Raw genomic sequence first — 23,856 nt, forward strand, 5'->3', positions numbered from 1 at the left:
GCGGAAAGGGGTCCGGGGTTCCTTGGGATTAAGGGCTCCGTGGGGTTAGAAATGGGCAAGGTGAGGACTACTCGGAGCTATGGGCTGGGGGCTTCTCATGCCACGGGCATCCCCTTGGGGTAGGATAGAGAGGTACCCCACTTCCCGGGCTGAAAGGCAAGAGAAAAGGCTTCAGGTCGGTAAAGGGCGATCTCAGGGGAGTGTGCGCCCCCTCCAGGAAACAGCCTCCTCCCCGAAGCTCCGGCCGCTCCCGCCGCCGCCGCCGCCGGGGAGGCCGCCAGGGTCGGCCCCGCGCCCCGCGCTCCGCCGCCGCCGCGTGCGGCCGGCCGGCAGGGGGCGCTGCGCGGGCCGGGGCCAGCCTAGGCGGCGGGAGGCGGCGGCCGCGGCGGCGGCGGGAGGCGGCGGGAGGCGGGCGGAGGAGGAGGCGGGAGCTGAGCTGAGCGGGGCGGGCGGCGGCGGGGCCCGAGCCCGAGAAGATGGCGGTGCGGAAGAAGGACGGCGGCCCCAACGTGAAGTACTACGAGGCCGCGGACACCGTGACCCAGTTCGACAACGTGCGGCTCTGGCTCGGCAAGAACTACAAGAAGGTACGCGGGCAGGGCCGCGCGGGGGCCGGGGGCGGGACAAAGGGACCGAGGCCCCGCGGCCCCCCCCCGGATCCTGCCCACCCTCCGGCGGCCCGCGGCCCCTCCCCCGCGGCGTCCTGAGCGGCCCCAGCGCGCCCTCCGCCGCCCCGCGCCCCTCCTCCAGCCTCTTTTACCGCCCCCCCAGCCTCTGATTCCAGCCCCCGCCCCCACTGCTGCGCCCTCTGCCCCTTGTTTTTCTCCGCTGGCCCGGCGGGTCCCGGTGCCAGCTGCCCACCCTCCATAAGCCATCGCTTTGCGGGCTTTTCCGGGAGAGACGGCCGGGGGTGGACGGGGTGCCGAATGCACACCCCACACACACACACACACACACACACACACACACACACACACACAGCGTGCCCGGCTCGGTGCCCGCCAGAGCTCCCCACGGGGCCAGGTACCAGCAGGGTTGAGGCCTCCCCGGTGCTTTGTGTGTGTTCAGAGAGAGATGATGAAAGCGGGAGGGTAAACAGCTACAGAGCAGGCCCTCGACTGCTCATCAGCCTGAAAAAGGCCCCCACCCCGGGATCACCTGTCTACCGCTCGTCCCCCATCTCCGTACAAGGGGCAACAGAACCTCTTTGGGAGTCAGGATATAGGAGTTCCTGGGCAGCCCTTCTAAAACCATTCCTCAGCTTCACAGTGAAGTCACCCCACCACCTGGCCTTGCATTGCCTTGGGTTTGGGGTTCAGAGTCTGGGACACACTTTATGTCCATAGTCCCCCATCCCATAACAGGAGATACAAGGTAGTGAACAAAGGGTTCAAGCCTTACCTGTCTTTTCTACCAGACCTCTTCCTGGTGGTGTCTTTGTCTGTCTATAGGCCTGGTTGAAAGGAACATCTCTACATAGGGCTTTTCTCTGGAGATGGTCTGCCTTTCTTCCTTCTCACTACCCCCAGTTAGGGGTTCTTTTTCTGACTTTCCTTCAGCTCCCCAGTTCTTCCTGCCCAGCTTTGCAGCCTGTCAGAAGTGTGATGGGTGGTTTAGGAGGATGCCCCCCTGATCCTGGTCATGAGCCTGGGAGGTCTCTCTGGGTGTCAGGATCTTGACAAACAGCTGCTGGGTCTGTGGCTTGTCTGTACCCCAGCGTGAGGCTCTGGTTCCCAGGCATCTACCTTTGACCTTTTGGAAGGGAGATCAGTCTAGGGGCTTAGTCTCTGGCCCTGGGGGGATTGACAGCCTGTGACCTGGTTCAGCTTTCAAGCTCTTAGCTCTCTGTCATTTGCCTTTTCTTTCAGGGATCTCTTTACACCTCCCACTGAAAGGTGCGCTTTTCTCTGTGATCAGGGTTGAGGAAAAAGGGGTCAAAAGGTAAAGAGAAAGTTAGCCTCTTGGCACAGTTTTAAAATGAGAACAGAAGGCTAGGATGCTAGGTAGCATAATATGGAAATATTTAAGAAGGCCCAGGGTTGCTTGTCTCCGATACAGTTTTCTCAGAAAGGATAGATGTTGTCTTGCTATTTCCCACCAGGCTGGGTAGTAGCTGGTCTTTTTTTCCATCTAGCAAGGCCTGTGAAGACATTTGTGCCCAGTCCTAGCAGAAGCAGAATGTACAAACTATTCTCTCAGTCCGTTTGCCCTACCTTACTTCCTTGCATCTTTTTTATTAGGCTGTATTATCGGGGGAATCTTGACCTTCCACAAAGTTACCCCAAGAAGTAGACTGTTGTCTCACTTAGAGCCTTGAAGATGTTGCTTCTGTGGCCTGAACTCCGTGAATCTTCAGAATTTTACAACTCTCAGTGCTGTTTGCTAGAGATCAGGGTCCTGCAACTCCATTTTTAGGGTGTTGGCTGAGGGAGAGTAGGAGACTGCCTTTACCTCCAGCACCAAAGACTGGTAACCTAGGCTGGAGGCAGCAGAATTTCACCTTCTTGGTGAGGGGCATCTAGGGCCTTCCTTCAGCCATTTTCTTTTTAGAGACTAGACATGTGGGGGAAGAAGACACTATTTCTTTCTGCCCCAGATGCTTCCAGAGCTCCTGGGCAAGAAATAAGGGAGCTGGTGGGTAATTGATCTGGGATCTATTTTTCTTTCCTTTTCCCTGTTTCCCCAGTATATACAAGCTGAACCACCTACCAACAAGTCCCTGTCTAGCCTGGTTGTACAGTTGCTACAATTTCAGGAAGAAGTTTTTGGCAAACATGTCAGCAATGCACCGCTCACTAAACTGCCGGTGAGTGCAAAAAGCACGGGGGCAAAGCCTCCAAACCCGAGAGGGAGTTGTTTTTTTGTGTTTTTGTAAATTTCATAATTTTTGAGATTTGGGTGATTTCCTGCCATCCCTTTCCCTGGTTGGGGTGTTACTGGCTTAGCAGAGTCCCCAGTTTACCATTCCCTTTGTCCTAGTAATATTCTGTGCAACAGGTTATCTCACAGTGTCTAAGCTCAGTCATGAAACTCATGGCATGGTTAAAACATATGAGATTTGGATTTGCACAAGCTTGTGTTCAAATCCTGGCTCTGCCACTTGGTGTCTCTGTGATCTTGGACAAGCCATTTATACCTTTTGAGTCTTGGTTCCTTCATCTCTCCATGGGATTAATACACCTACCTTGTAGGGTTTCTGTAATGGTTAACGAGGTAACCCAGTAAAGCACATAGCGGGGCTTTGTGAATATTGGTTTCTTTCTCGCCTCTCTTCCAGGCCTCATGATAGAATGGCACAGGGGTTAAAGAATTCCAGCTTCAAGAGGGAGATCAATTCAGCATAGGATTTTGTGAAAGGATTGTTAAGTCATAAGAGAATTTAGGATGTAACTCTCACATACTTCTTCCCTTCTCAATTTTGTAGATCAAATGTTTCCTAGATTTCAAAGCAGGAGGCTCCCTGTGCCACATACTTGCAGCTGCCTACAAATTCAAGAGTGACCAGGGATGGTGAGATGCCTTCTCTTCTCTCTGTGCTTCTTACATTTAGTTTAGAGGGAATCCCCCTTTATGATTCCCTGGGGTCTTTGTGGGGTGGGAGAGCATAGACATTCTTGCAAGTCTCTCACTTTGCTAGGTCAGTAGGCCTGACCTGCTAGGTTGGCTGGGAGTCAGAGCCAAAATAGTCTCCGAGAATGAGTGAGTATGTGTATGTGCATCAGTGTGTGTGTTGTAGAGGAAAAGGGATTCTTAGGTTGGCATCTCAAGCTTTTCTTTGTCCTTTTGCACTAAGTACAAAGTGATTCATGGAGTTATGATCAGTGAACCCCAGATCCCAGGTGATTTTGGCAAAGCTGAGGGCACGATTGCCTCCTAATTTCCCATGTTAAAAAAGTCACATACTCTGACCTCATCCCCAGACTTGAGCTATACCACTCACTAGATTATTGCCTCTTTACAAGGCGGCGTTACGATTTCCAGAATCCATCACGCATGGACCGCAACGTGGAAATGTTCATGACCATTGAGAAATCCTTGGTGCAGGTAATAGGAACCTCCTCCATCCATCTCCCTTCCCTTGGTGAGAATCCGAAACCCCTTCCCTGTAATCTCATCCCATTTGTTTCTTCTCCCTACAGAATAATTGCCTGTCTCGCCCTAACATTTTTCTGTGCCCAGAAATTGAACCCAAACTGCTAGGGAAATTAAAAGACATTATCAAGAGACATCAGGTGAGTGGGTGGGTCAGGAGAGGTTTTAGAAACTCCATGACTCTCTTTCTGAAGTTTTCCATACAAGAAGCAACCCTGAGGTAGCCCTGCCTACTTGGAAAAGTATTAGAATTAAAGCCTTGAGCCTCTCTTTCTCTGTTCCTCCCATTTCCCAGTCTTGGCAGATTTGGATCACTGTTCCTAGAGACTGCATGCACCTGGGGGAAGAGCCTCTACTTCCACTGAGCTAGAGATTGCCTGATTTCAGATCAATGAAATCTTTGCTCTTTGGAACTCTATAATAACAAGCAGATGTTGTTAGGACATACAGGGACATAAAATCGACTGTACATTTCCCATGTGTGACAGATTATCTTCTCAGAGGATTATCTGCAACTTAAAATTCTTTGATTTGTCTCCATTATTTGCACAATCCCAGCTGTTTCTCTCTGCCACTTAGCTGATGTGTGCTTAGAGAATGCAAACCAACTTTGATACCATTCTGAGCAAAATATGATTAGGAAGGCAGATCTGTGGTTAAACCTTACTTTGGTTTATTTACATCCATGAGTAATTCAGAGGGGACCATACTTACCTGCTTCTCCTTGTGCCATCCAGGGAACGGTCACTGAGGATAAGAACAATGCCTCCCATGTCGTGTATCCTGTCCCAGGGAACCTGGAGGAAGGTGAGACCTGGGTTTTCTTGGTCACTGCAGTGGACAGCTTGGACTAGGAGGTGGAGGACTGCTCAGCAGCTGTGCAGTGCCTGGGCTCCTCTCTCCTTTCAGCCCTGAATCCTCTTACCACCTTTGTTCCTATTTCCAGATCCCCTGCTGCAACAGGAGTTGTGTACAGAGTTATTTTGTGTGTATATCCCTTTAGCTTATGTTTCTCTCTGCTCTGTCTCTATCCCCAGAGGAATGGGTACGGCCAGTCATGAAGAGGGATAAGCAGGTTCTTCTGCACTGGGGCTACTATCCTGACAGGTGAGGATGGGTTCCTGGGGCAGGTTTAAGTACAAGAGCCAGACTGAGAAGCCCTAGAACATCTAGTAAAGCAAGAAGGCACTCTTTGAGGGTTATTTTTAGGTCTGTTAATTTGTTCTCCCACCTATTACGCGAATCCTCTGTCTTGGGGGAAGTTTGGACTTACTGGACAAGGCTTAGTCTAAAAGGATTGGGGCTTTCTGTGTGAAATGGTTAGCGTAGTATAATTTTTGGTAAGTAAACATTAGAAATAATCTCAATTTCTAACAGTGGGAAAATGTTTCAGCAAATTTATATATCTAGTCAGTGGGCTATTTTGCAATCTTTAAACTGATAGAGATAACACGTGATTTGTAGATAAATATTGCAAAAAGTAGGACGTAAAATAACATCTAGTATCAATGCAATTATGTAAAAACAAAATTGTACAGAAAAAAGTTACTGGGGAAAAAATATATCCTGAATGTCACAAGAACTTGTGTTAGAGTGATTCTTTTCTATTTTTGAAATTTTTTTTATTTTTTTATTTTTTTAAAATAAATTTATTTATTTATTTATTTATTTTTAGCTGTGTTCGGTCTTCGTTTCTGTGCGAGGGCTTTCTCTAGTTGCAACGAGCGGGGGCCACTCTTCATTGCGGTGCGCGGGCCTCTCACTATCGCGGCCTCTCTTGTTGCGGAGCACAGGCTCCAGACGCACAGGCTCAGTAATTGTGGCTCACGGGCCCAGTTGCTCCGCGGCATGTGGGATCTTCCCAGACCAGGGCTCGAACCCATGTCCCCTGCATTGGCAGGCAGACTCTCAACCACTGCGCCACCAGGGAAGCCCTATTTTTGAAATATTTTATGATCATTTTTATTACTTTATAGTGAAAAGAATCCCAATATTAATTGGAAAAATAATCATACCAAAAAATAACCCAACAACCCATACTTTTTGTAAGTGGAAAAGGTAAAAGGTTTGCACTTTATTTTTCCACAACTCTATCCCATTGATTGTGCTTTACGCTCAATTTCCCGTGGCAGTTATGACACATGGATCCCAGCCAGTGAAATTGAAGCATCTGTGGAAGATGCTCCGACTCCTGAGAAACCTAGGAAGGTGAGCTTTTCTTGTCCGTCCCCCCTCCCCCAAGAAGAATGCCAGGGCCAGACCACTCTTTGGAGGTGAAGCAGAGGCTCCTGTGCCCTTGGGCTCCTCTGTTAAGGATCCCCAGACAGAACTGGGGCTTCCAGGCCTCTCTCCAGGACAGTCTGCCTTTGTACTTCAGGTTCATGCAAAGTGGATCCTGGACACAGACACCTTCAATGAATGGATGAATGAGGAAGACTATGAAGTAAATGATGACAAAAACCCTGTCTCCCGGCGAAAGAAGATTTCAGCCAAGACACTGACGGATGAGGTGAAAGCTCTTCTTCTTTTCTCCTTGAGCCCTTAGCGCAAGTCTCAGAACAGGTCTTTGCTGGAGATTGTTGGCTGACGTTTGCCCCAATTCTCCAACCTGCAGGTGAACAGCCCAGATTCGGATCGACGGGACAAGAAGGGGGGCAACTATAAGAAGAGGAAGCGCTCCCCATCCCCTTCACCGACCCCAGAAGCTAAGAAGAAGAATGCTAAGAAAGGGTAGGCCAGCCCCTAACCCGCCCCCGCCTTTACTGCTCTGTCCACAGCGTGGTGAAGGAAGGAAGGACAAATCCCCTCCTGTAACCACTGGGCCCTGACCTGGGTGAGCCTGAGAGGGAGCATGAGGAGGTCTTTAGCTGTCCAGTGAATACTTCTGATCCTGGCCACTAGTAAACTCAAAGAGAGCTTAATCTCCAAATGAAAGGCCTTTGCCTCTTCCCATTACTCTATAGTGATTGGTTTCTCTTTGCTCAGCTCTGCCCTCAGGATTCTCTCTCCCTTTTTTATTTCCTTCCAGTTTTATTGAGGTGTAGTTGACATACAGCCCTGTATAAGTTTAAGGAATACAGTATCATGATTTGGTTTACATACATCATGAAGTGATTATCATAATACATTTGGTGAACATCTATCGTCTCATGTAGATAATAAATTAAAGAAATAGAAAAATAAATAGGTAAAAACATTTTTTTTTCTTGTGCTGAGAACTCTCAGGATTTCCTGTCTTAGCAACTTTCACGTGTACCATACGGCAGTGTTAATTCTATTTATCATGTTGTACCTCACAGTCCCTTTGGGAGTCTTTCTTGCTTCCCTCCCGTTGGACCTCACCTTCCAGGGATTCCTTGTCCAGGGGTGACTAGATTCTCTTTCACTCTCTTTCCTTCCCAGTCCCTCAACACCTTACACCAAGTCGAAGCGTGGCCACAGAGAAGAGGAGCAAGAAGACCTGACAAAGGACATGGATGAGCCCTCACCGGTCCCCAATGTGGAAGAGGTGACATTGCCCAAGACAGGTATGGGCCAGGCCAAGCTCCTGGGCCCCCCCTCCCTGTCCTGCTCTTCCTGTGTCAAACCCCCTGGGTGGGCTGACTTCCCAGGCCCAGCTCCGGGTCTAGAGGATCTTTCCCTTCAGCTTAGCTGGTTATTGAAACCATTTTCATCACCCCAGACAATCCTCGAACTTCATATCCGTATCTGAGTTGTGGACTGTGCTCTGTCTCCAAACTCTTTTTTATTACACACAACGTCAGTAAAATATATTTGAGCACAAATTATACACGTGTACTGTTTACCACTACTTTAGGAACGTTATAAAACACATACATTATCTAAAAATGAGCAAATGTAGAGGATAAGATTAAAAAATATAAAGAGAGGTTCTGATATTCTTTGCCTGTATTTCAGTGAACCCTCTTTTGCGTCCCCATTTTGGAGACCATTGCTCTGCAGTACTGGTTTACAGTCTGTATTCCATAGACATCCAGGAGTGGGTTTCAGGAGTAGCATAGGGGAGGCCACTGAGAGAGAGGAGTTCCGGCTTCCACCCCCTCATCAATTAGAGCAGCTCTCCTCTCTATCTGTGTTTTCTCCTGAGCTTCTGTGTATGAATTCAGTGGAGGAAAATGTCCACTGTTTTCAAAAATGTTTAAGATCCAACTACTCCTCTACAGAGTGATTTGGTCAGACTCTGTCTCAGTCCATGAAGAACTTACAGACACATGAATGGAGATAAGGGCCAATCAAAGACAAGAAAGATTGATGAGTGTTCATAGAGTAGAAGATGCTTCTTTATAAGAAAAAAGTTGAGTTAAATGAATTTTTTGTTGGGGAAGGGGAGAAAGTGGCAGGAAGGGGAGAAAGTTTCAAGCCGCAGAATGATTGTGACTGGAGGAAGTTACTACGTTTTGTGATCAGATGGGGCAAGCTTTTGGAGAAAGTGAGCTCTCTGGAACTGTTAGCAGTGGAGAGGCGAGGGCTTGATTTAGGCAGAAGCTGTCTGTGAAAATGACTCTCTCCCCTGACAGTCAATACTAAGAAGGACTCGGAGTCAGCCCCAGTCAAAGGAGGCACCATGACTGACCTGGGTAAGATGGGGAGCTTGGGGCAGGGTGGTCAACGCCCGAAGGAGGGGAGGGGAGGCTGCCACCTGCCCCTAGCCTGCCAGGGCCTTTCCGAAAGCACACTTGTTCTGCGGCCCCTGAGGAGGCTCCAGCCTTCTATCTTGCTGTCTCTCTCTTTCAGATGAACAAGAAGATGAAAGCATGGAGACCACGGGCAAGGTGGAGCCAGTTTAGAGAGGCCCTACCTCTCTATGTGATTCTGACTTGTGATTATAAAGTTCCTTCTACCCAGAACTTTCCACTGCCCAGACTTCTCCCACCCTAATTCTAGCTGTTGCTCAAAACTCTGACGCTTTGAGTCCCAGGGCCCAGAACTGTTCATTCCCATCCCATCTTTAGTGCCCACATTCCTGGGGTGTAGGAGAAGCAGGGGGTTGCTTGGGGCAAGATGGGGATGCTGAGAGTCCAGCAGCCTCCATCCTCGCAGGATGAGGATGAGAACAGCACGGGGAACAAGGGGGAGCAGACCAAGAATCCGGACCTGCATGAGGACAACGTGACCGAACAGACCCATCACATCATCATCCCAAGCTATGCTGCCTGGTTTGACTATAATAGGTATCGGTGCTCCACCTTCTCACTAAATCCTCATTTTCCTGCTCCACAGATCAACATGTTGTTCCTCCTCCTGCTTCCAAATAAGTTACTTCTTCCTCAGCCAGGTAGACCGGGGTACAGTTCAGTTTTAGGGAAGCTCCTGGCCTCTGAGTCTTCCAGCCCTGGCGGAGAGTTCTCCCCAAGCGTCTCAGTCCTTCCTGCTGCCCCATCTTCCAGGCTTTTCCTCCCTTTGGGGTCTCATCTCTCCACTAGAGCCTCTGAATGCACCCTTTCTTGTCTTGCAGTGTTCATGCCATAGAGCGGAGGGCTCTCCCTGAGTTCTTCAACGGCAAGAACAAGTCCAAGACTCCAGAAATGTAAGGAAATCTCAGCTCATGATTCTCTCCCTCCTGTCCCCATTTGTTCCTCCCGATCCAGTGTGGCAAACATTTCTTGAGCTTCTTCCCCACAGGCAGCCTCAGCCCAGCACTGTGACCGCTGCTCTCTACGATTTGCCTGGGGGCCATATTAAGCATATGCCTCTTCTGTTCAAAACAAGTATCTGCTCCGGTACCTGCAGAGCCTTTCCATCCATAATTACTCATGCTGTCTAAAATGCAAATATCTCTAGCATAAGTAGTAGCTTTGACTAAAATATAACTGACTACTATTGGTCCCTTAGAGTAGGTTTTGATAGGAAAAAATGGGAGGAGGAACTATTAAGACCCAGGTCTGTGAATTAAGGGATGGAGAGACGTGTTTTGTAAAATCCGGGCTTGGGGCTCAGAAGTCTTCATCTCCTTCAAGGCTCCTCCTCGGGCCAAATCTGCCTGGCTTCAGTTTGGTGTTTTCCATGGTTAGGGATGCTCCGGGATATATATGGTGAGGCAGGTGAGACTTCGTGCTGAGCCCAGGCCCCCGTGAGGATTGAACCAGCTGGCTTCCCAGCTGCTCCTCAGCTTCCCCACTCCCTGCTCCGGGGCCACCTTCCCTTCCACCATGTTTCATTCCCCGAAGCCTGGTATGGTTCTCTCCTCCTCCTCTTCCTGGGGAAAACTGTGTGTGAAAAAGCCTTACTCTCTCCAGAGGAAGTAGTGACAGATGACAGGAGTGCAACTTGATATGCAGGCAGAGTTGGAACTAGAACTGTTCTACACTTTGCACTCTTGGTGTAAAATAGTAAATGATAATTGCCTACATGTATTGAGAGCTTACTATCTCCCAGGCATTATCCTAAGTGTCCTACATACCTTGACTAATTTAATCTTCACGTCAGCTTTAGAGGTAGGTCCTTTATCTTCAGTTTAGTGATAAGGACCTGAGGTGTAGAGGGGTTAAGTCACTTGCTTAAGGTCACACAGCTCGTGAGTAGTAAAGCTGGGATCTGAGTCCTTTAGTCTGGCTCATGTTCTCAAATTTTACACTATACCACACAATAGCTACCATTTTTGGGGCTCGTACAGTGTGCCCGGCACTGTTCTAAACCTCTACAGACCTTTCTAATTCTCAATAGACACTTCATTTTACAGATGAGGAAACTGAGGTTCAAAAAATTTAAGGCCATCACAATAGAACTAGGATTTGAACTTAGACCTTTCCACCTTTGAAACACGTGTTCTCAATACCATGCCATGCTGAGTAGGTGGAGGCACCGATCAGGACTTCCCTTTAACATCTGCCTTTGGAATTAAGGGCACTTTCTCTTACCTTTTGATTCCTTTTTCAAAAGTTGGATTGAGGGAGTTCCCTGGTGGCCTAGTGGTTAGGATTCCAGGCTTTCATTGCGGTGGCCTGGGTTCGATCCCTGCTCAGAGAACTGAGATCCTGCAAGCCGAGTGGCATGGCCAAAAAAAGTTGGATGAAACATCCCCAAGTACAGCCAAGGAGATAACTCATTTAACTAAAAACCCCATCAAAGGTTTGAACCCCTTGTGTCTAGCACACAGTGACCCTCAGTGTGTACTGAGTCAGCTGTGGTGTTCTTCTCTGTCTCTGTCACACAGGAGGAGTCCTTAGCTCTCTTGTCATTTTTCCTACCCTTCAGCCCTTTCATCGTTCATCTCTCTCTCTTCTAAGCTACCTGGCCTATCGAAACTTCATGATCGACACTTACCGGCTGAACCCCCAAGAGTATCTCACTTCCACCGCCTGCCGCAGGAACCTGGCGGGTGATGTCTGTGCCATCATGAGGTGGGTCTGCAGCTGAGGGGCAGCGGGTACCTGAGGATGAATGCCCACAGATGTCTCTTGGCTGAAGTAGAGAGGCCGGCAAGGAGCATAGGGGACGAGCAGGAAAGAACATCTCTAGAGAAAGGCGAAGTTCAGGTTCGGGTACGGGTGACTTAGGGAATGGCAGGGGCACTCTCGGAAGTGTGGAGGAATGGAGGAGGGGCGCGTCTGTAGTGAAGGAGCCTACCCAGCGAGATACGCAAGAAGAGATGTTTAGTAGCTGGGTAGGTATGGAGAGAGGCCCCCGCTGTGGATGTAGACGTGGGTGTCAGTGGCATGTAGGTGCTGGGAGGAGACGGTATTTCCCAGGGAGTGGGAGGAGCAGAGAAGAGGGTGCCCCGGCTCCACCCCCAGCCCTCCTCCTCGTGTGTGACCCTGTCTCTGCCTCTCTCCTCACAGAGTCCATGCCTTCCTAGAACAGTGGGGTCTTATTAACTACCAGGTGGATGCTGAGAGTCGACCAACACCAATGGGGCCTCCGCCCACCTCGCACTTCCACGTCTTGGCGGACACACCATCTGGGCTGGTGCCTCTGCAGCCCAAGACCCCGCAGGTAGGGCGAGGGGCCGTGGGGACAGGGTGGGATTGGGCAAAATGGGGCTTCTTCGCACTTTTCTTTTTCTGGTTTTTTAGGGTAATGGTTCAGGAGTGTTTTGAGGCTTCTTCCTTTCCCAGGGGATGCAAAGGGCCACAGGAATCAGCCCCATGTGTTTAGCACCCTCTCTCAGCCTTTGTGCCCAAGACTGTGAGGACTTGCTGAGGCAGAAGAGATGCTTCTTGTTCTCGGGGAGCAGACAGGCTAATTAGGGGACGGAGCAGATAGAGAAAAATGGCTTAAAATTAAGTTGCATGAAATTTTTTAACTTTGTCACGTTTCCAACATTTTTTCATTTTTGCTTCATAATTTTTATCACTTCCATTTTTTTTCCACTTCCATTTCATACATTACAAAAATTAAGAAGAGAAAAGTTACGTGGCTTGCCCAAGGTCACACATGTAGGGTTAGAGCCTACTGGTCCAGCTCCTAAGAGAACCTGTAAAGATCCATGTGAATACAAATGGATATCATGCCAACTACAGATCTAAATAATCATTAAGGGAATACGGAACAGTGGCATGAGTGCCCCCCGAGCTTGCGAGCTGCCCGGCATTTGCTCTTGAGGCCTCCAGGGCCTCGGCCTGGTCTTTTCCTGCCCAGCCTCCATGACGCCAAGCTCTGTCCCCCAGGGCCGCCAGGTTGATGCTGATACCAAGGCTGGGCGAAAGGGCAAAGAGCTGGATGACTTGGTGCCAGAGACGGCTAAGGGCAAGCCAGAGCTGGTAGGTGGGGTGTAGACCCCGCTGGGCTTCTTATTTGCCCCTCTATTGGGGGGCCCCTGCCCGGGAAGAAGAGCTGTGAGAGCAGAGGAGCTACAGCAGTGAGGGAGGAAGTCCTGCCCAGGGGTGTCCCTGGCTGTGGGAGGGAAGCTCCTTCTGTCTGTCCTCTCTCTCTGTCTGCCCCTGGCTCCTGGTGGTCACTTGGACTCACCTCTTTCTTTCCCCTCCACAAATAGCAGACCTCTGCTTCCCAGCAAATGCTCAACTTCCCTGATAAAGGCAAGGAGAAACCGACAGACATGCAGAACTTTGGGCTGCGCACAGACATGTACACAAAGAAGAACGTCCCCTCCAAGGTATGGAGGTGCGGGCCACCTGGGGGTGGTGCACCTTCGCTCCTTGAGGCTGCGGGCTCCTCCCTCTGACCCACCTGTGTTTCCCCTGCAGAGCAAAGCTGCGGCCAGTGCCACTCGAGAGTGGACAGAACAGGAGACCCTGCTACTCCTGGAGGTAAGTAGGGCAAGGGAAGGGGAGCCCTATGAAAACGGAAGTGGCCAGGGGGCCGGCCGCACTCGTGAGTGGGGAGAGCATGATCTTGCCCCAGTCTCTCTCATTCCTGGCGCCCATTGCACCTGCCCTAAGGACCAGCTCCAGGCCAGGGACTGGGACCATTTCGTTAACCCCTTGTCCTTTCTTAGTGCTACTTGCAGATCCCCCTTGGACCCAGGAGAGTACACAAATACCACAACCCGGAGAGCTTTGAAGCAGCTCCGTTTAGTGGGATGGGGGTGTTGACCTTCAAGGAAAGTGGCTAAGTGAGGTTGTGTCTCCACCACCACCAGGCACTGGAAATGTACAAAGATGACTGGAACAAAGTATCGGAGCACGTGGGAAGCCGTACACAGGACGAATGCATCTTGCATTTTCTTCGGCTTCCCATTGAAGACCCGTACCTGGAGGACTCAGAGGCCTCCCTGGGCCCCCTGGCCTACCAGCCCATCCCCTTCAGCCAGTCAGGCAACCCTGTGATGAGCACCGTTGCCTTCCTGGCCTCTGTCGTCGACCCTCGAGTGGCCTCTGCTGCTGCGAAGTCAGCCCTAGGTAATGCAGAGGGGTCCTGGCCCTCTTGGTTTGCGTTTGAAGGGCTGGGTACTCAGGCCGTGAAACCCCCTCAAGTTTGGCTGCCCTCCTGGCCTTGTCTGCTGCTGGCGTCAGCCCAGGCACCTGTCCAGCTCCATGAAGGTGTAGATGAAGAGCCGGGCTTGTGAGGAAGCTCTCACAGGGAGAGCCAGAACTGCCTACCACCCGCTCCCAGCCTCACCCTCTCTGGGTCTTACAGAAGAGTTCTCCAAAATGAAGGAAGAGGTACCCACAGCCTTGGTGGAGGCCCACGTTCGGAAAGTGGAAGAAGCAGCCAAAGTGACAGGCAAAGCAGACCCAGCCTTTGGTCTGGAAAGCAGTGGCATTGCAGGAACCACCTCTGATGAGCCTGAGCGGATTGGTAAGACCTGGCATGTTCCCGGACTCCTCCCTTTCTACCAAGAGCCTGAGCCACCTGGCCTCCCCACACCATCCCTGCATCCAGTTGGCCTCAGAGCACCAGACGAATGGGGAGAATTGGTGGGGCTTTTGTTTTTCCCAGGGCTTTACCTTAGGTACCGTGGCTCCCCACTGGTCCTCTCAGTAAGATCTTGGCTAGGAGAAGGGGCTGTTGGAAGAGCGTTGTAGACAGACTGTGTCAGACATTTCCCGTTTCCTCTTCCCCGGGCCCAGAGGAGAGCGGGACTGACGAGGCGCGGGCGGAGGGCCAGGCCACAGAGGAGAAGAAGGAGCCCAAGGTATAGCGGGACCCACACAGGCTGGGAGGGCAGAGGGGACAGGCGTGGACCGCGGTGGGGGGAGCCGGCTCCGTTCAGCTCAGGCAGGCTGGGCTGGACCTCCCAAGTAAGAGGCGTAAACTCAGTTCCTGGTCTGGGCCCTCTGTGTGCGAACCAGCGCCCTGATGCTCCCCCCTTTCCCGGGACTCCAGGAACCACGAGAAGGAGTTGGGGCTATAGAGGAAGAAGCAAAGGAGAAGACCAGCGAGGCGCCCAAGAAGGATGACGAGAAAGGGAAAGACGGCGACAGCGAGAAGGAGTCAGAGAAGAGTGACGGGGACCCGATAGGTAAGCCTCGAGCATGGTGGTTGGGGTCCAGGAAGGAAGCGAGGCTGTAGGGCTCAAGACCCTTTTCCTGGCCCAGTTGATCCTGAGAAGGAGAAGGAGCCCAAGGAAGGGCAGGAGGAAGTGCTGAAGGAAGTGGTGGAGTCGGAGGGGGAAAGGAAGACGAAGGTGGAGCGTGACATCGGCGAGGGCAACCTCTCCACCGCTGCGGCCGCTGCCCTGGCTGCCGCTGCCGTGAAGGCCAAGGTGAGGACCAGAGACCCAGGGGAGGAGGTGCCCCTTCCCTCATCTCACGTCACCTGGAAGAAATCCTTTCTTGTCATCCTTAAACAACGCTGGTCTGTTTCATTTCCCTTTTGATCGTGAGAGGGAGACTTGGTCATCTCTTCTCTAAGCTTTCTTAAGCCTTTACCATTGGGCCTGTTTTCACCCTCTAATTATTTGACCTTGTCTTATCCTTTGCCACTCTCTCTCTCTCTTCATGTTCTTTAAAAAATATCGGTCAAGCCTGTGCTACTTTCTGGGTTGTGACCACAGCAAGTTCTCTCTTGAAACCTGGCAGCCTCCACGCTACCCTTCTCGGTCCCGGAACGTCTTCAGCTGGGTCCTCCCACTGACGGGCCGCCCCACCCCTCCTTCCTTAGCACTTGGCTGCCGTTGAGGAGAGGAAGATCAAATCTCTGGTGGCCCTGCTGGTGGAGACCCAGATGAAAAAGTTGGAAATCAAACTCCGGCACTTTGAGGAGCTAGAGACGATCATGGACCGGGAGCGAGAAGCGGTGAGTTGTGTCCCCTGGGTGTCGGTGGGGTCCCACCTTGACACTGGGCTGGGCCCCAGTTTAGGATGGAGGGAGCAGCAGTGCAGAGACCCTGAGGCCGACAGGGCATCACAGCAGAGCGGGCTAGCCCAGGCCAGGGCCGGAGCCAGCCCAGGCAGTTGGGGATAAGCAACCCACAGTTGCAGCCTGGAGACCGAGGTCCCACAGAATGTCAGCTCCAGGGTTACGTTCTAGTCGGTTCTTTGATTGCTGCATCTCCAGGTCCTTGAAGGGTGCTTGGCCCATAGTAGACTCTCAATAAAGATTTGTTGAGTGATTGAACAGGTTTAAGGCATGATGAGAGGGTAAGGGCTTCAGATCCAGGAGGCGAACTTGGAAAGGGAATGGGATGGACAAGGTGTTGAATCATTTTGATTTTGAGAAGATACAAAAGAAACAGAAGACAGGGACTCTGACCCTGAACTCCTCAATTGAAGATATCAAACATACAATATGGAGACATCAAAGCCAGTTAATGCTTCAGGTATCTGACAAACGCAAATTAAGAGGTTTCCAATTAAGAATAAAAGTCCTGAGAGAGAATGGAATAAAGGCGAAAGTTCAGAGGCTAGGGAGTTGATCTGGGATGGCTTCCTAAGAATGGTGAGTTTTTCTCCAGTTTTGAAGGAAGCAAAGAACATGATTTGACAGGAGGAACTGGAGGGGTTTTCCAGATTAAAGTAATGACAAATTCAAAGCTTTGGAGCTGAAATGAGCAAGGGCTGCCACCAGATTAAGTCCACTGCAGTGAGAAGCCAGCGGGCAGCCAGAAGACCTGGTGGGGGGAATTGGAGAGGGGAGGGCGGGGGAGGGGGGGACACCGAGGAAGCCAAGCACAAGGGTGAGATTTGGCTTGGGGAACTGCCAGAACGAGAGTCTGGGTTTGTCAGAAGACAAAGCAGGGGACAAGGCGTTCGCCTCTGGGGTCTCCTGAACCCGAGTAACCGTTCTTCATTGGTCCTGGCAGCTAGAGTATCAGAGGCAGCAGCTCCTGGCCGACAGACAAGCCTTCCACATGGAGCAGCTGAAGTACGCGGAGATGAGGGCCCGGCAGCAGCACTTCCAGCAAATGCACCAACAGCAGCAGCCGCCCCCGCAAGCCCTGCCCCCTGGCTCCCAGCCTGTCCCACCTGCGGGCGCTGCTGGGCCACCCGCTGTCCACGGCTTGGCTCTGGCTCCAGCCTCCGTGGCCCCTGCCTCTGCGGGCAGTGGGGCCCCTCCCGGAAGCTTGGGCCCCTCTGAACAGATTGGGCAGGCAGGGTCAACTGCAGTGCCACAGCAGCAACAAGCAGCTGGAGCCCCCCAGCCTGGGGCAGTCCCACCAGGGGTACCCCCCCCTGGACCCCACGGTGAGTGATGGGTTCTGAAACTCTCGCTGACTGGAGGGATCCGGGTGAACGTTCCAGTTCCCCTCAGAGGGGATATGGGATAGGACTGGAGATGAGGCTCAGCCTCGATTTCGATAGATTGACCTTGGTTATATCCCTAAGCCAGCAGGGATCCCTCCCCAATCCCAGACTTTGGGAATTTTGTTCCAAGGATTTACCACTTACTCTAGTATCAGGAAAAAGGAAGGTGGCACCTAGGAGTGACGAGGTTATCCTTGCTGTGAAAGTGAGTTGGCAAGTGAGATTGTATGCTTCTAATCTTCTCGATCTCTCCCTTTTCATTCCCAGGCCCCTCACCGTTCCCCAACCAACAAACTCCTCCCTCAATGATGCCAGGGGCAGTGCCAGGCAGCGGGCACCCAGGCGTGGCGGGTAATGCTCCTTTGGGTTTGCCTTTTGGCATGCCGCCTCCCCCCCCTGCTCCATCCATCATCCCATTTGGTAGCCTAGCCGACTCCATCAGTATTAACCTCCCCCCTCCTCCTAACCTGCATGGGCATCACCACCATCTCCCGTTCGCCCCGGCCACTCTCCCCGCCCCTAACCTGCCTGTGTCCATGGCGAACCCTCTACATCCTAACCTGCCGGCGACCACCACCATGCCATCTTCTTTGCCTCTTGGGCCGGGGCTCGGATCCGCCGCAGCCCAGAGCCCTGCCATTGTGGCAGCTGTTCAGGGCAACCTCCTGCCCAGTGCCAGCCCACTGCCAGGTGAGAAGGGTCCCGGAGGGGAGAAGGGTGAGGGAGAGGGGTCCACGTGGAGGGCTGGAGGGCAGGTGGGGAGGGGCTCAGCTACTAGAGCTTCCACGATCCCTTTTTGAACGCTCTGGTAAAATTAGAACACAGGAGGGAAGGGCCTCTCTGGCTGTCCTCCACCATTCCCCAGCCTGGCAGCTGCCACCCCTGGGATGACGCTGGTGCCTTTCACTGGTGGGTCATGGAGGAGTCCTGTGGCACAGAGCATCTCCGTTGTAAACTGGAAAAACGGCTACTTGTCTGCATGATGATTGGCGTTCCCTTTGCTTGTTCCCGTCACGTTCAAGTGCCCCATTTAGAGAGTTCCCTTGGGGGCAGGAGGATGATTTGGGGTATCCCAGTTTTCCCAGCGTATGGTGGGACAGGGTGTCGGGGAAAGGAAGTTGTACACGGTGGGTACTCTTTCATCTCCTGTCCATTGCATGCCATGCCCGGTTGTCTGTCTGGTGGCCTGGGTCTGGAGCCCTCTCTCCTGCTCACCCCAGCTGATGCAGCTCCCTTCTCTCCACAGACCCAGGCACCCCCCTGCCTCCAGACCCCACGGCCCCGAGCCCAGGCACAGTCACCCCTGTGCCGCCCACACAGTGAGGAGCCAGCCAGACATCTCTCTCCCTCACCCCCCATGGATATCAAGGTTCCAGGAACAGCCCTCTCCCCACCACTGGGACCCTTCCCCAGCCTGGAGAGTTCATCACTACGTAAGGAAAGCTCCTCCTGCCCCTCCAAAGCCCCCACCATGCCTGTCAGGGGCATGCACTTTTATATTGGATTATTCAAGGACTTCTGTTGAAAAGATGTTTCTAATGTCTGGGAGAGAAGATAGAATGGGGATGCTGCCCTCAAAGGAAGGGCTGGGGGAAGTGTTTATACAAGGTTCTAATTAACCACTTCTAAGGGTACATCCCCTCAAAACTATTGCATTTTTTATGGATTGAAAAAAAGTGAACCTCTTTAAAAGGAAGTAGAGATTTTAAAAAAGGCACATTGGAGCTCCCTCCACCCAGTGGAAAAAAATCCAACTTTTACATATTTTGAGGAGGGAGGTGAGTTTTAGGAAAGGGGAATTTAGGTTCTGGGGAGAGCTCTGGGGATAGAACAGGGTGCAGAAATCTGTCTCCTCCAGCCCCTCGTTAGTGACTGAGGCAGCTCCCGAACTCCCTTGGCCACCCCACCCCCAGTTTATTCCCACTAATCTCTCCTGCTGCTTCCTCGGTGTTGCTGTTTTAGGCCACCCCAGCTCAGCCAGTGGCCCCTTTCCCTCTGAATGTCAGCTTTGTGTTTTAAAGTCTCCTGCGTAGTTGATGTCAGCGTATGTGTATTTGGTGGGGACACATTTTGGGGGTTCCTGTGGCAGGTAGTAGAGGAAGAAAGGGTGCTCGGGGCTATGCTGCCTCCTGCCTGGGCTCTGTCAGCGAGCGGGCTCCCAGAAGATGTGGAGAGGGGCTCTAAGAGGATGGGAAGTCCTAAAAACGTGAAATTGTCAAAAGCACTTAAGCACCTCCTTCTTAGGGCTTGGTGGGTCACCCCGCTCACCTCCTCCCTCTCCCACCAAGACCATCAGAACCGTGGCTGGCAGTAGCTAGGGATTCCTTGGGATTTGGGGCAGCAGCCGGGGAGGGGGTGCCCGACCTAGGGTAGTGCCGACCCCCTGCTTGCAGCTCACGGCTCGGCTCTGCTCCCCGGATCCCAGTGCCCCCGGTACCAGCTCTCCCCTCTTCGTCCTTGGTGTGAAGGCAGAAGTGACTCCAGGCTCTCCACCAGTTCTTCCTGGTCCCTCCCACCAGGCCTTGTGTTCCTTGTGTCCCCATATTTCTCTTCCTCTGCGTCTTGGCACCTTTCTTCTGTTCAAAAGTTTTCTGTAAATTTTCTCTTTTTTCTTTCTTCTTCTTTTTCTTTTTTTTTTCTTTTTTTTTTTTTATAAATTAATTTGCTTTCAGTTCCATCTGTGGATGCCTTCTGTGTTCTCTTACCTGTGGCTGTTAGGCGGGGGGGATCGGGCTGGGGGCAGCACTCCTGGAGTCCTTCCCAGTGGCGCTCGGAGGGGCTGGAGAGGCACTGGGCCTCTCTCCCAAACAGGCCAAGGGCAGCACAGCTGTCCGGACTGTACAACTGGTGCAGGGACTGGGCAGAGGCTCTCACCTGCCCTCAAAATAGCCATTTAAGACTTGGAAGGACATCCTCACATCCCAGAGATTTTGTCTATTTATCCTTTCAGAAGTGGTGGCTTCATATCTTCCCTTATTAGGTGGGGAGAAGGCAGGCATCTCAGCTACTTGTTACTGTTGGCCCCTAGCCTTGCTGAAGTGACAGACAGGCTCAGGCAGTGCTAATATGGCCTGGCTTTTGTGCCAATAAACACTCCCCGGGCTCCCCGACAAAAGGCCTTCAGTGCTGGGGAGGGCTAGGAGAGGACTCAGCGCCATATGGGATGGCCCAAGGGTGGCCAGCCTTGGTGCTACAGGGATTTATGGCTTTCCTAATCCCCAAGGGGTAGCCTTTGTAGCATCAATACCTAAGGCCAGCATTTCTTAAATCAGGCAAAGATGGTTCCTAGAGGCCCTTGGCCGGCCAGCTTTCCCCAGCCTCTGGTCCATTGACCCCCGACTGTCCTCCCCTTCACCCTGCTCAGGAAGGAAAGCAGAACCGCATGTAGGGCAGAGAGCAAGTTTATTTGGTGAATGCTGATGGCAAACATCATCCAAGAGAGACAATCTGGGAAAAATACTGTGACAAGAGCACCTAGGAGGCCTCCGGGGCTACATACACAGTCTCCCACAGGGAAGGCGTGGTTTCCGTGCACACTGGGACTGTCTTCAGCCATTCAGCACCATGCGGACGAGCTCTGTGGAAAGGAGAGAGGTGATCCAGGGAGCAGGGCCAAGGGGAGGGGTCCACCAGGGGCCAGGAGACCACAAGACCACAAAGGTAGCCTAAGAAGGAATGTGCCCACAGCAACCAACCTTGGGGTCAGTTTGCAGAGGGGCCACCTTGAGTCTGACCAGTCCTCTCAGCCCCCGGCTCCCCTCCCACCAGCTGTTATTTCCCCACCCCACCCTGAGCAGCAAGAACACAGCAGAGGCAGAAGAGTTCTCAACTACACCTACAGCTACTGTCAGCCATTGGCGGGAGGAGAAGACAGAGTTTTGGGTTAGGGTACCTCCGAGCTGCCCAGCAGAAGGACGGGGAAGAGACTTCAGCTACAGTAGCACAGTGGGACAGGCAACCCAGCCCCCTATGCCAACTGCCCGTGCTCCCAGACTAAAGGATGACCATGAAGCAAGACTGGGATAGGCTGGTGTGAGTTCCCAGACACCAGCGCCCTAAGAAGCAAAACCTCAGAGCCCATTCTAGGAGAGAAGGAGGTACCACACCCCCAGGCTGTCTTCCTCTTTGAGGAACCCCTCCCCTCCCCAGTCAGCTCCATGCAGAGACATGCCAGGAGGAAGTCAGATGGTAGTAGGGGAAAGGCAGGGGCTAGAGAGCAAAGGCCGGGAAGAAAAACACTGGGGAGGTCAACTAGAGAAGGGGGGCTGGGAGGAGCCGTACCCGCCCCATGGGCCCGTCACCCCGACAGGATATGCCTCACAAACGCTGCAGGAAGGAAGAGACATTAATGGTGAAGACAAGACACAGACATGGGGTGAAGGGGTCAGGCGGCGAGGGATTAGACATCCATTTATTTTACTTCCCATCCCTTTCCCACCCTTCATGCCACATAAGCCCTTCCTTTCCTGTCACACCCCCGCTGGCCTCCCACTCCTGGGCTGGGCTGGGCCCTGCCCCTTGCCTCTTGGCACTTTTTGGAGCCTGAATCCAGGGACAGGGAAAGCCCCAAATGCTGTGCTTGACCTGCCCTGTATGGCTGCTTCCTCCGTGAGACCCCAGTTAGTCCCTCACCTTCATAGTTGATACAACCATTGCTGTCCTCATGCCCTGCCACCAGCATCTCTACTTCTTCCTCTGTCATCTTCTCACCTGCAGAGGGGGAGAAAGAGTGAACGTTCTGGAATTGGGTGACACATGAGGTCTATCAGGTGGCACCTCAGCTCAAGAAGGAAGGGCAGAGCCTTACCCAGTGTGACGAGAACATGCCGGATCTCAGCACCCATGACGGTGCCGTTCCCTTCCTTGTCAAACACCCGAAGGCCTTCAACGTAGTCCTCATAGGTGCCCTGGTCCTTGTTCTTGGCCACAGTCTGCAGCATGGGCAGGAAGTGCTCAAAGTCCAGCACCTTCACGTTCATCTCTGCCATAAAGGAGGTGGAAGCAAAGTCACATGCATTCTCAGGACTGGGGATTATGGGGTTCCCACTCAAGACAGGAGAAATCTATCTGTGGGATTTGCTAGACAAGAGCTGCTTGAGTTCAGGGCCTAGGAAGATAAAGCGAAGCTATTAGCTAAAGACTGCAGACCCACTACCACACTGCAGAGTTATTCTTAAGGACCCTCACCATCACTCTTGGGGTTCCCCAGGACCTTGAGCACCTCGGCGTTGGTGGGGTTCTGGCCCAGGGCCCTCATCACGTCCCCACACTGGCTGTACAGGATCTTGCCATCCCCTGTTCGGTCAAACAGCTGGAAGGCCTCCTTGAACTCTGAGGATTCAGATAAACATCAGCACTGGGCGCGTGGGGGTTGACCCAAACCCTCCCTTACAGCCCCTGCAGCCCATTCCACTTTGATCATGCTGAGGAAACCAGATATTTATACTGCTGTGCACCCAAACCCTCTAAGAGGGATCCAGCGGCCCTTCCTCCGACTCAGGTGTCCCACATAAAGACCCAGCCTTCCTCCCCTTGGCAGAGGTACCAGCCATTTACATACCCTCTGCCTGCAGCAGCCTGCCCAGCCTCCTCACCTCACTACTCAGGGCAGGGATTTGCCACCGCCCTGTCTGGGCCCTGTCCTTATAAGGAAGTGGGAGCAGCAGCCTGGGACTGGGGTCATCCCAGCCTGCCACTTCCCACCCCTCCAGTACAGAGACCTTTCAGAGAGTTCAGCTACAAAGAAGTATCCTCAGCAAACTCCCCTGTTCCATTTTCACAAAGTAACAGGTCACTGCTGTCTACAGCCTTCACAATTCCAAGCTGGGGGAGGGGAAAAGTTATCACAGGAGGAGAAAAGAGGCAGAAGTAGCTGACTAAGGAACAGAGGAGCACAGGCAGCTTAATACACAGTCCCCAAGCCCCACACACAACAGGCATTACTGACCAAGTTGTTTCACATGCCCACACCACCTAAAACTCACCCAGTGCTTGGGGCTCAGATCTAGAGTACAAGGGAAGGAAGAAAGAGTGAGAAAAGAAAATGGAAGATCCAGAAGGAGGGAGAAGGGAATCCACTAGGTACTCCCCTGGGGGTGCTGAAGAGAAGACGGGTGGCTGGAGGGTGCTAGAGGGAGTGGCCCTCTCCCTAAGCATGACCTCAATAGGGGTCAGATTACCTACCTGCGGTCTGGTCCTCGGTGAAGTCACACTGCTCAGAGAAGAGGGGAGCCGTCAGCACCTTAACTCCAATCCCGCAAGCTTCTATCCCAGTCCCAAGAACTCTGAACCACAAACTCCCGTTCCATGCTGGGGACCCGCTTCCCAGCAGGACAGGATCCCCGACACTCCAACCCCACCTCCAACCTTTGAGGCCCTCAGGTTCCTTTACGCCCTACCTTTTGCCTTCTCCCCGCCCCCTATCCCCGGCTTCCCGCCTCTCGCCCCAAATCCCGCTCATCCTCCCAGCGCTGGGCCCCACCATCTTGACTGCTCAGCTCTGCGGGACCTTTTCCTGCAGTAATGGCTCCGGTTCCTGGCCCAACCCTAGTCTTAGTACGTCCCAATGACGTCACCCCCAGCCGACCCAGCCAATAGGAATCCTGGCCCGGGTTTATGCAGATGACGCTGCTATATTAGTAATGAGGTGGGCGGGGCC

At 52.5% G+C, this 23,856-nt stretch overlaps 2 protein-coding genes across 7 annotated transcripts; one reads left to right on the top strand and one right to left on the bottom strand.

The window, feature by feature from the left end:
- Positions 1 to 428: 428 nt before the first annotated feature.
- On the top strand, positions 429 to 19,858 carry SMARCC2 (SWI/SNF related, matrix associated, actin dependent regulator of chromatin subfamily c member 2). Of its 5 annotated transcripts, XR_009702643.1 has the most exons (30): positions 429 to 587; positions 2,687 to 2,806; positions 3,425 to 3,510; positions 3,963 to 4,044; positions 4,140 to 4,232; positions 4,830 to 4,899; positions 5,130 to 5,199; positions 6,225 to 6,300; positions 6,470 to 6,601; positions 6,707 to 6,822; positions 7,495 to 7,619; positions 8,631 to 8,690; positions 8,848 to 8,885; positions 9,154 to 9,284; positions 9,569 to 9,640; positions 11,340 to 11,453; positions 11,892 to 12,045; positions 12,720 to 12,812; positions 13,046 to 13,165; positions 13,257 to 13,319; positions 13,652 to 13,910; positions 14,149 to 14,310; positions 14,583 to 14,647; positions 14,839 to 14,974; positions 15,051 to 15,217; positions 15,616 to 15,750; positions 16,757 to 17,138; positions 17,466 to 17,888; positions 18,445 to 18,631; positions 19,592 to 19,858. XR_009702643.1 is itself a non-coding variant. In XM_061206285.1 (29 exons), the coding sequence occupies exons 1-29, from the start codon at positions 477 to 479 to the stop codon at positions 18,519 to 18,521; spliced, it is 3,732 nt and encodes a 1,243-aa protein (XP_061062268.1). In that variant the 5' UTR covers positions 429 to 476; the 3' UTR covers positions 18,522 to 19,857. The 5 variants fall into 5 exon arrangements, 4 of the variants coding, with proteins under 4 accessions (XP_061062268.1, XP_061062270.1, XP_061062269.1 ...); XM_061206285.1 differs by having other exon boundaries at positions 18,445 to 19,857; XM_061206287.1 differs by having other exon boundaries at positions 17,466 to 17,549; positions 18,445 to 19,857.
- Positions 19,859 to 20,583: 725 nt separating this feature from the next.
- On the bottom strand, positions 20,584 to 23,758 carry MYL6 (myosin light chain 6). 2 transcript variants are annotated; one of them, XM_061204746.1, is made up of 7 exons: positions 23,680 to 23,758; positions 23,382 to 23,409; positions 22,386 to 22,529; positions 22,006 to 22,179; positions 21,831 to 21,908; positions 21,480 to 21,524; positions 20,685 to 20,775 (listed from the first exon to the last, which is right to left on the bottom strand). In XM_061204746.1, the coding sequence occupies exons 1-6, from the start codon at positions 23,680 to 23,682 to the stop codon at positions 21,496 to 21,498; spliced, it is 456 nt and encodes a 151-aa protein (XP_061060729.1). In that variant the 5' UTR covers positions 23,683 to 23,758; the 3' UTR covers positions 20,685 to 20,775; positions 21,480 to 21,495. The 2 variants fall into 2 exon arrangements, with proteins under 2 accessions (XP_061060728.1, XP_061060729.1); XM_061204745.1 differs by lacking the exon at positions 21,480 to 21,524 and having other exon boundaries at positions 20,584 to 20,775.
- Between the last annotated feature and the right edge of the window lie 98 nt (positions 23,759 to 23,856).

The sequence above is a fragment of the Eubalaena glacialis genome, chromosome 11 (genome assembly GCF_028564815.1).
Source record: "Eubalaena glacialis isolate mEubGla1 chromosome 11, mEubGla1.1.hap2.+ XY, whole genome shotgun sequence".
Classification (NCBI taxonomy): domain Eukaryota; kingdom Metazoa; phylum Chordata; class Mammalia; order Artiodactyla; family Balaenidae; genus Eubalaena; species Eubalaena glacialis.

Excerpts from the sequence above, each read along its gene's own strand:
- SMARCC2 (XM_061206285.1), top strand. The coding sequence starts at position 477 with ATGGCGGTGCGGAAGAAGGACGGCGGCCCCAACGTGAAGTACTACGAG. Across the intron at positions 12,813-13,045 it reads CTAAGGGCAAGCCAGAGCTG|CAGACCTCTGCTTCCCAGCA; the intron begins GTAGGTGGGGTG and ends CTCCACAAATAG. Across the intron at positions 14,975-15,050 it reads GAGTGACGGGGACCCGATAG|TTGATCCTGAGAAGGAGAAG; the intron begins GTAAGCCTCGAG and ends TTCCTGGCCCAG.
- MYL6 (XM_061204745.1), bottom strand. Across the intron at positions 22,180-22,385 it reads GGGGAACCCCAAGAGTGATG|AGATGAACGTGAAGGTGCTG; the intron begins GTGAGGGTCCTT and ends CCTTTATGGCAG. Across the intron at positions 20,776-21,830 it reads TGGTTGTATCAACTATGAAG|AGCTCGTCCGCATGGTGCTG; the intron begins GTGAGGGACTAA and ends TCCTTTCCACAG.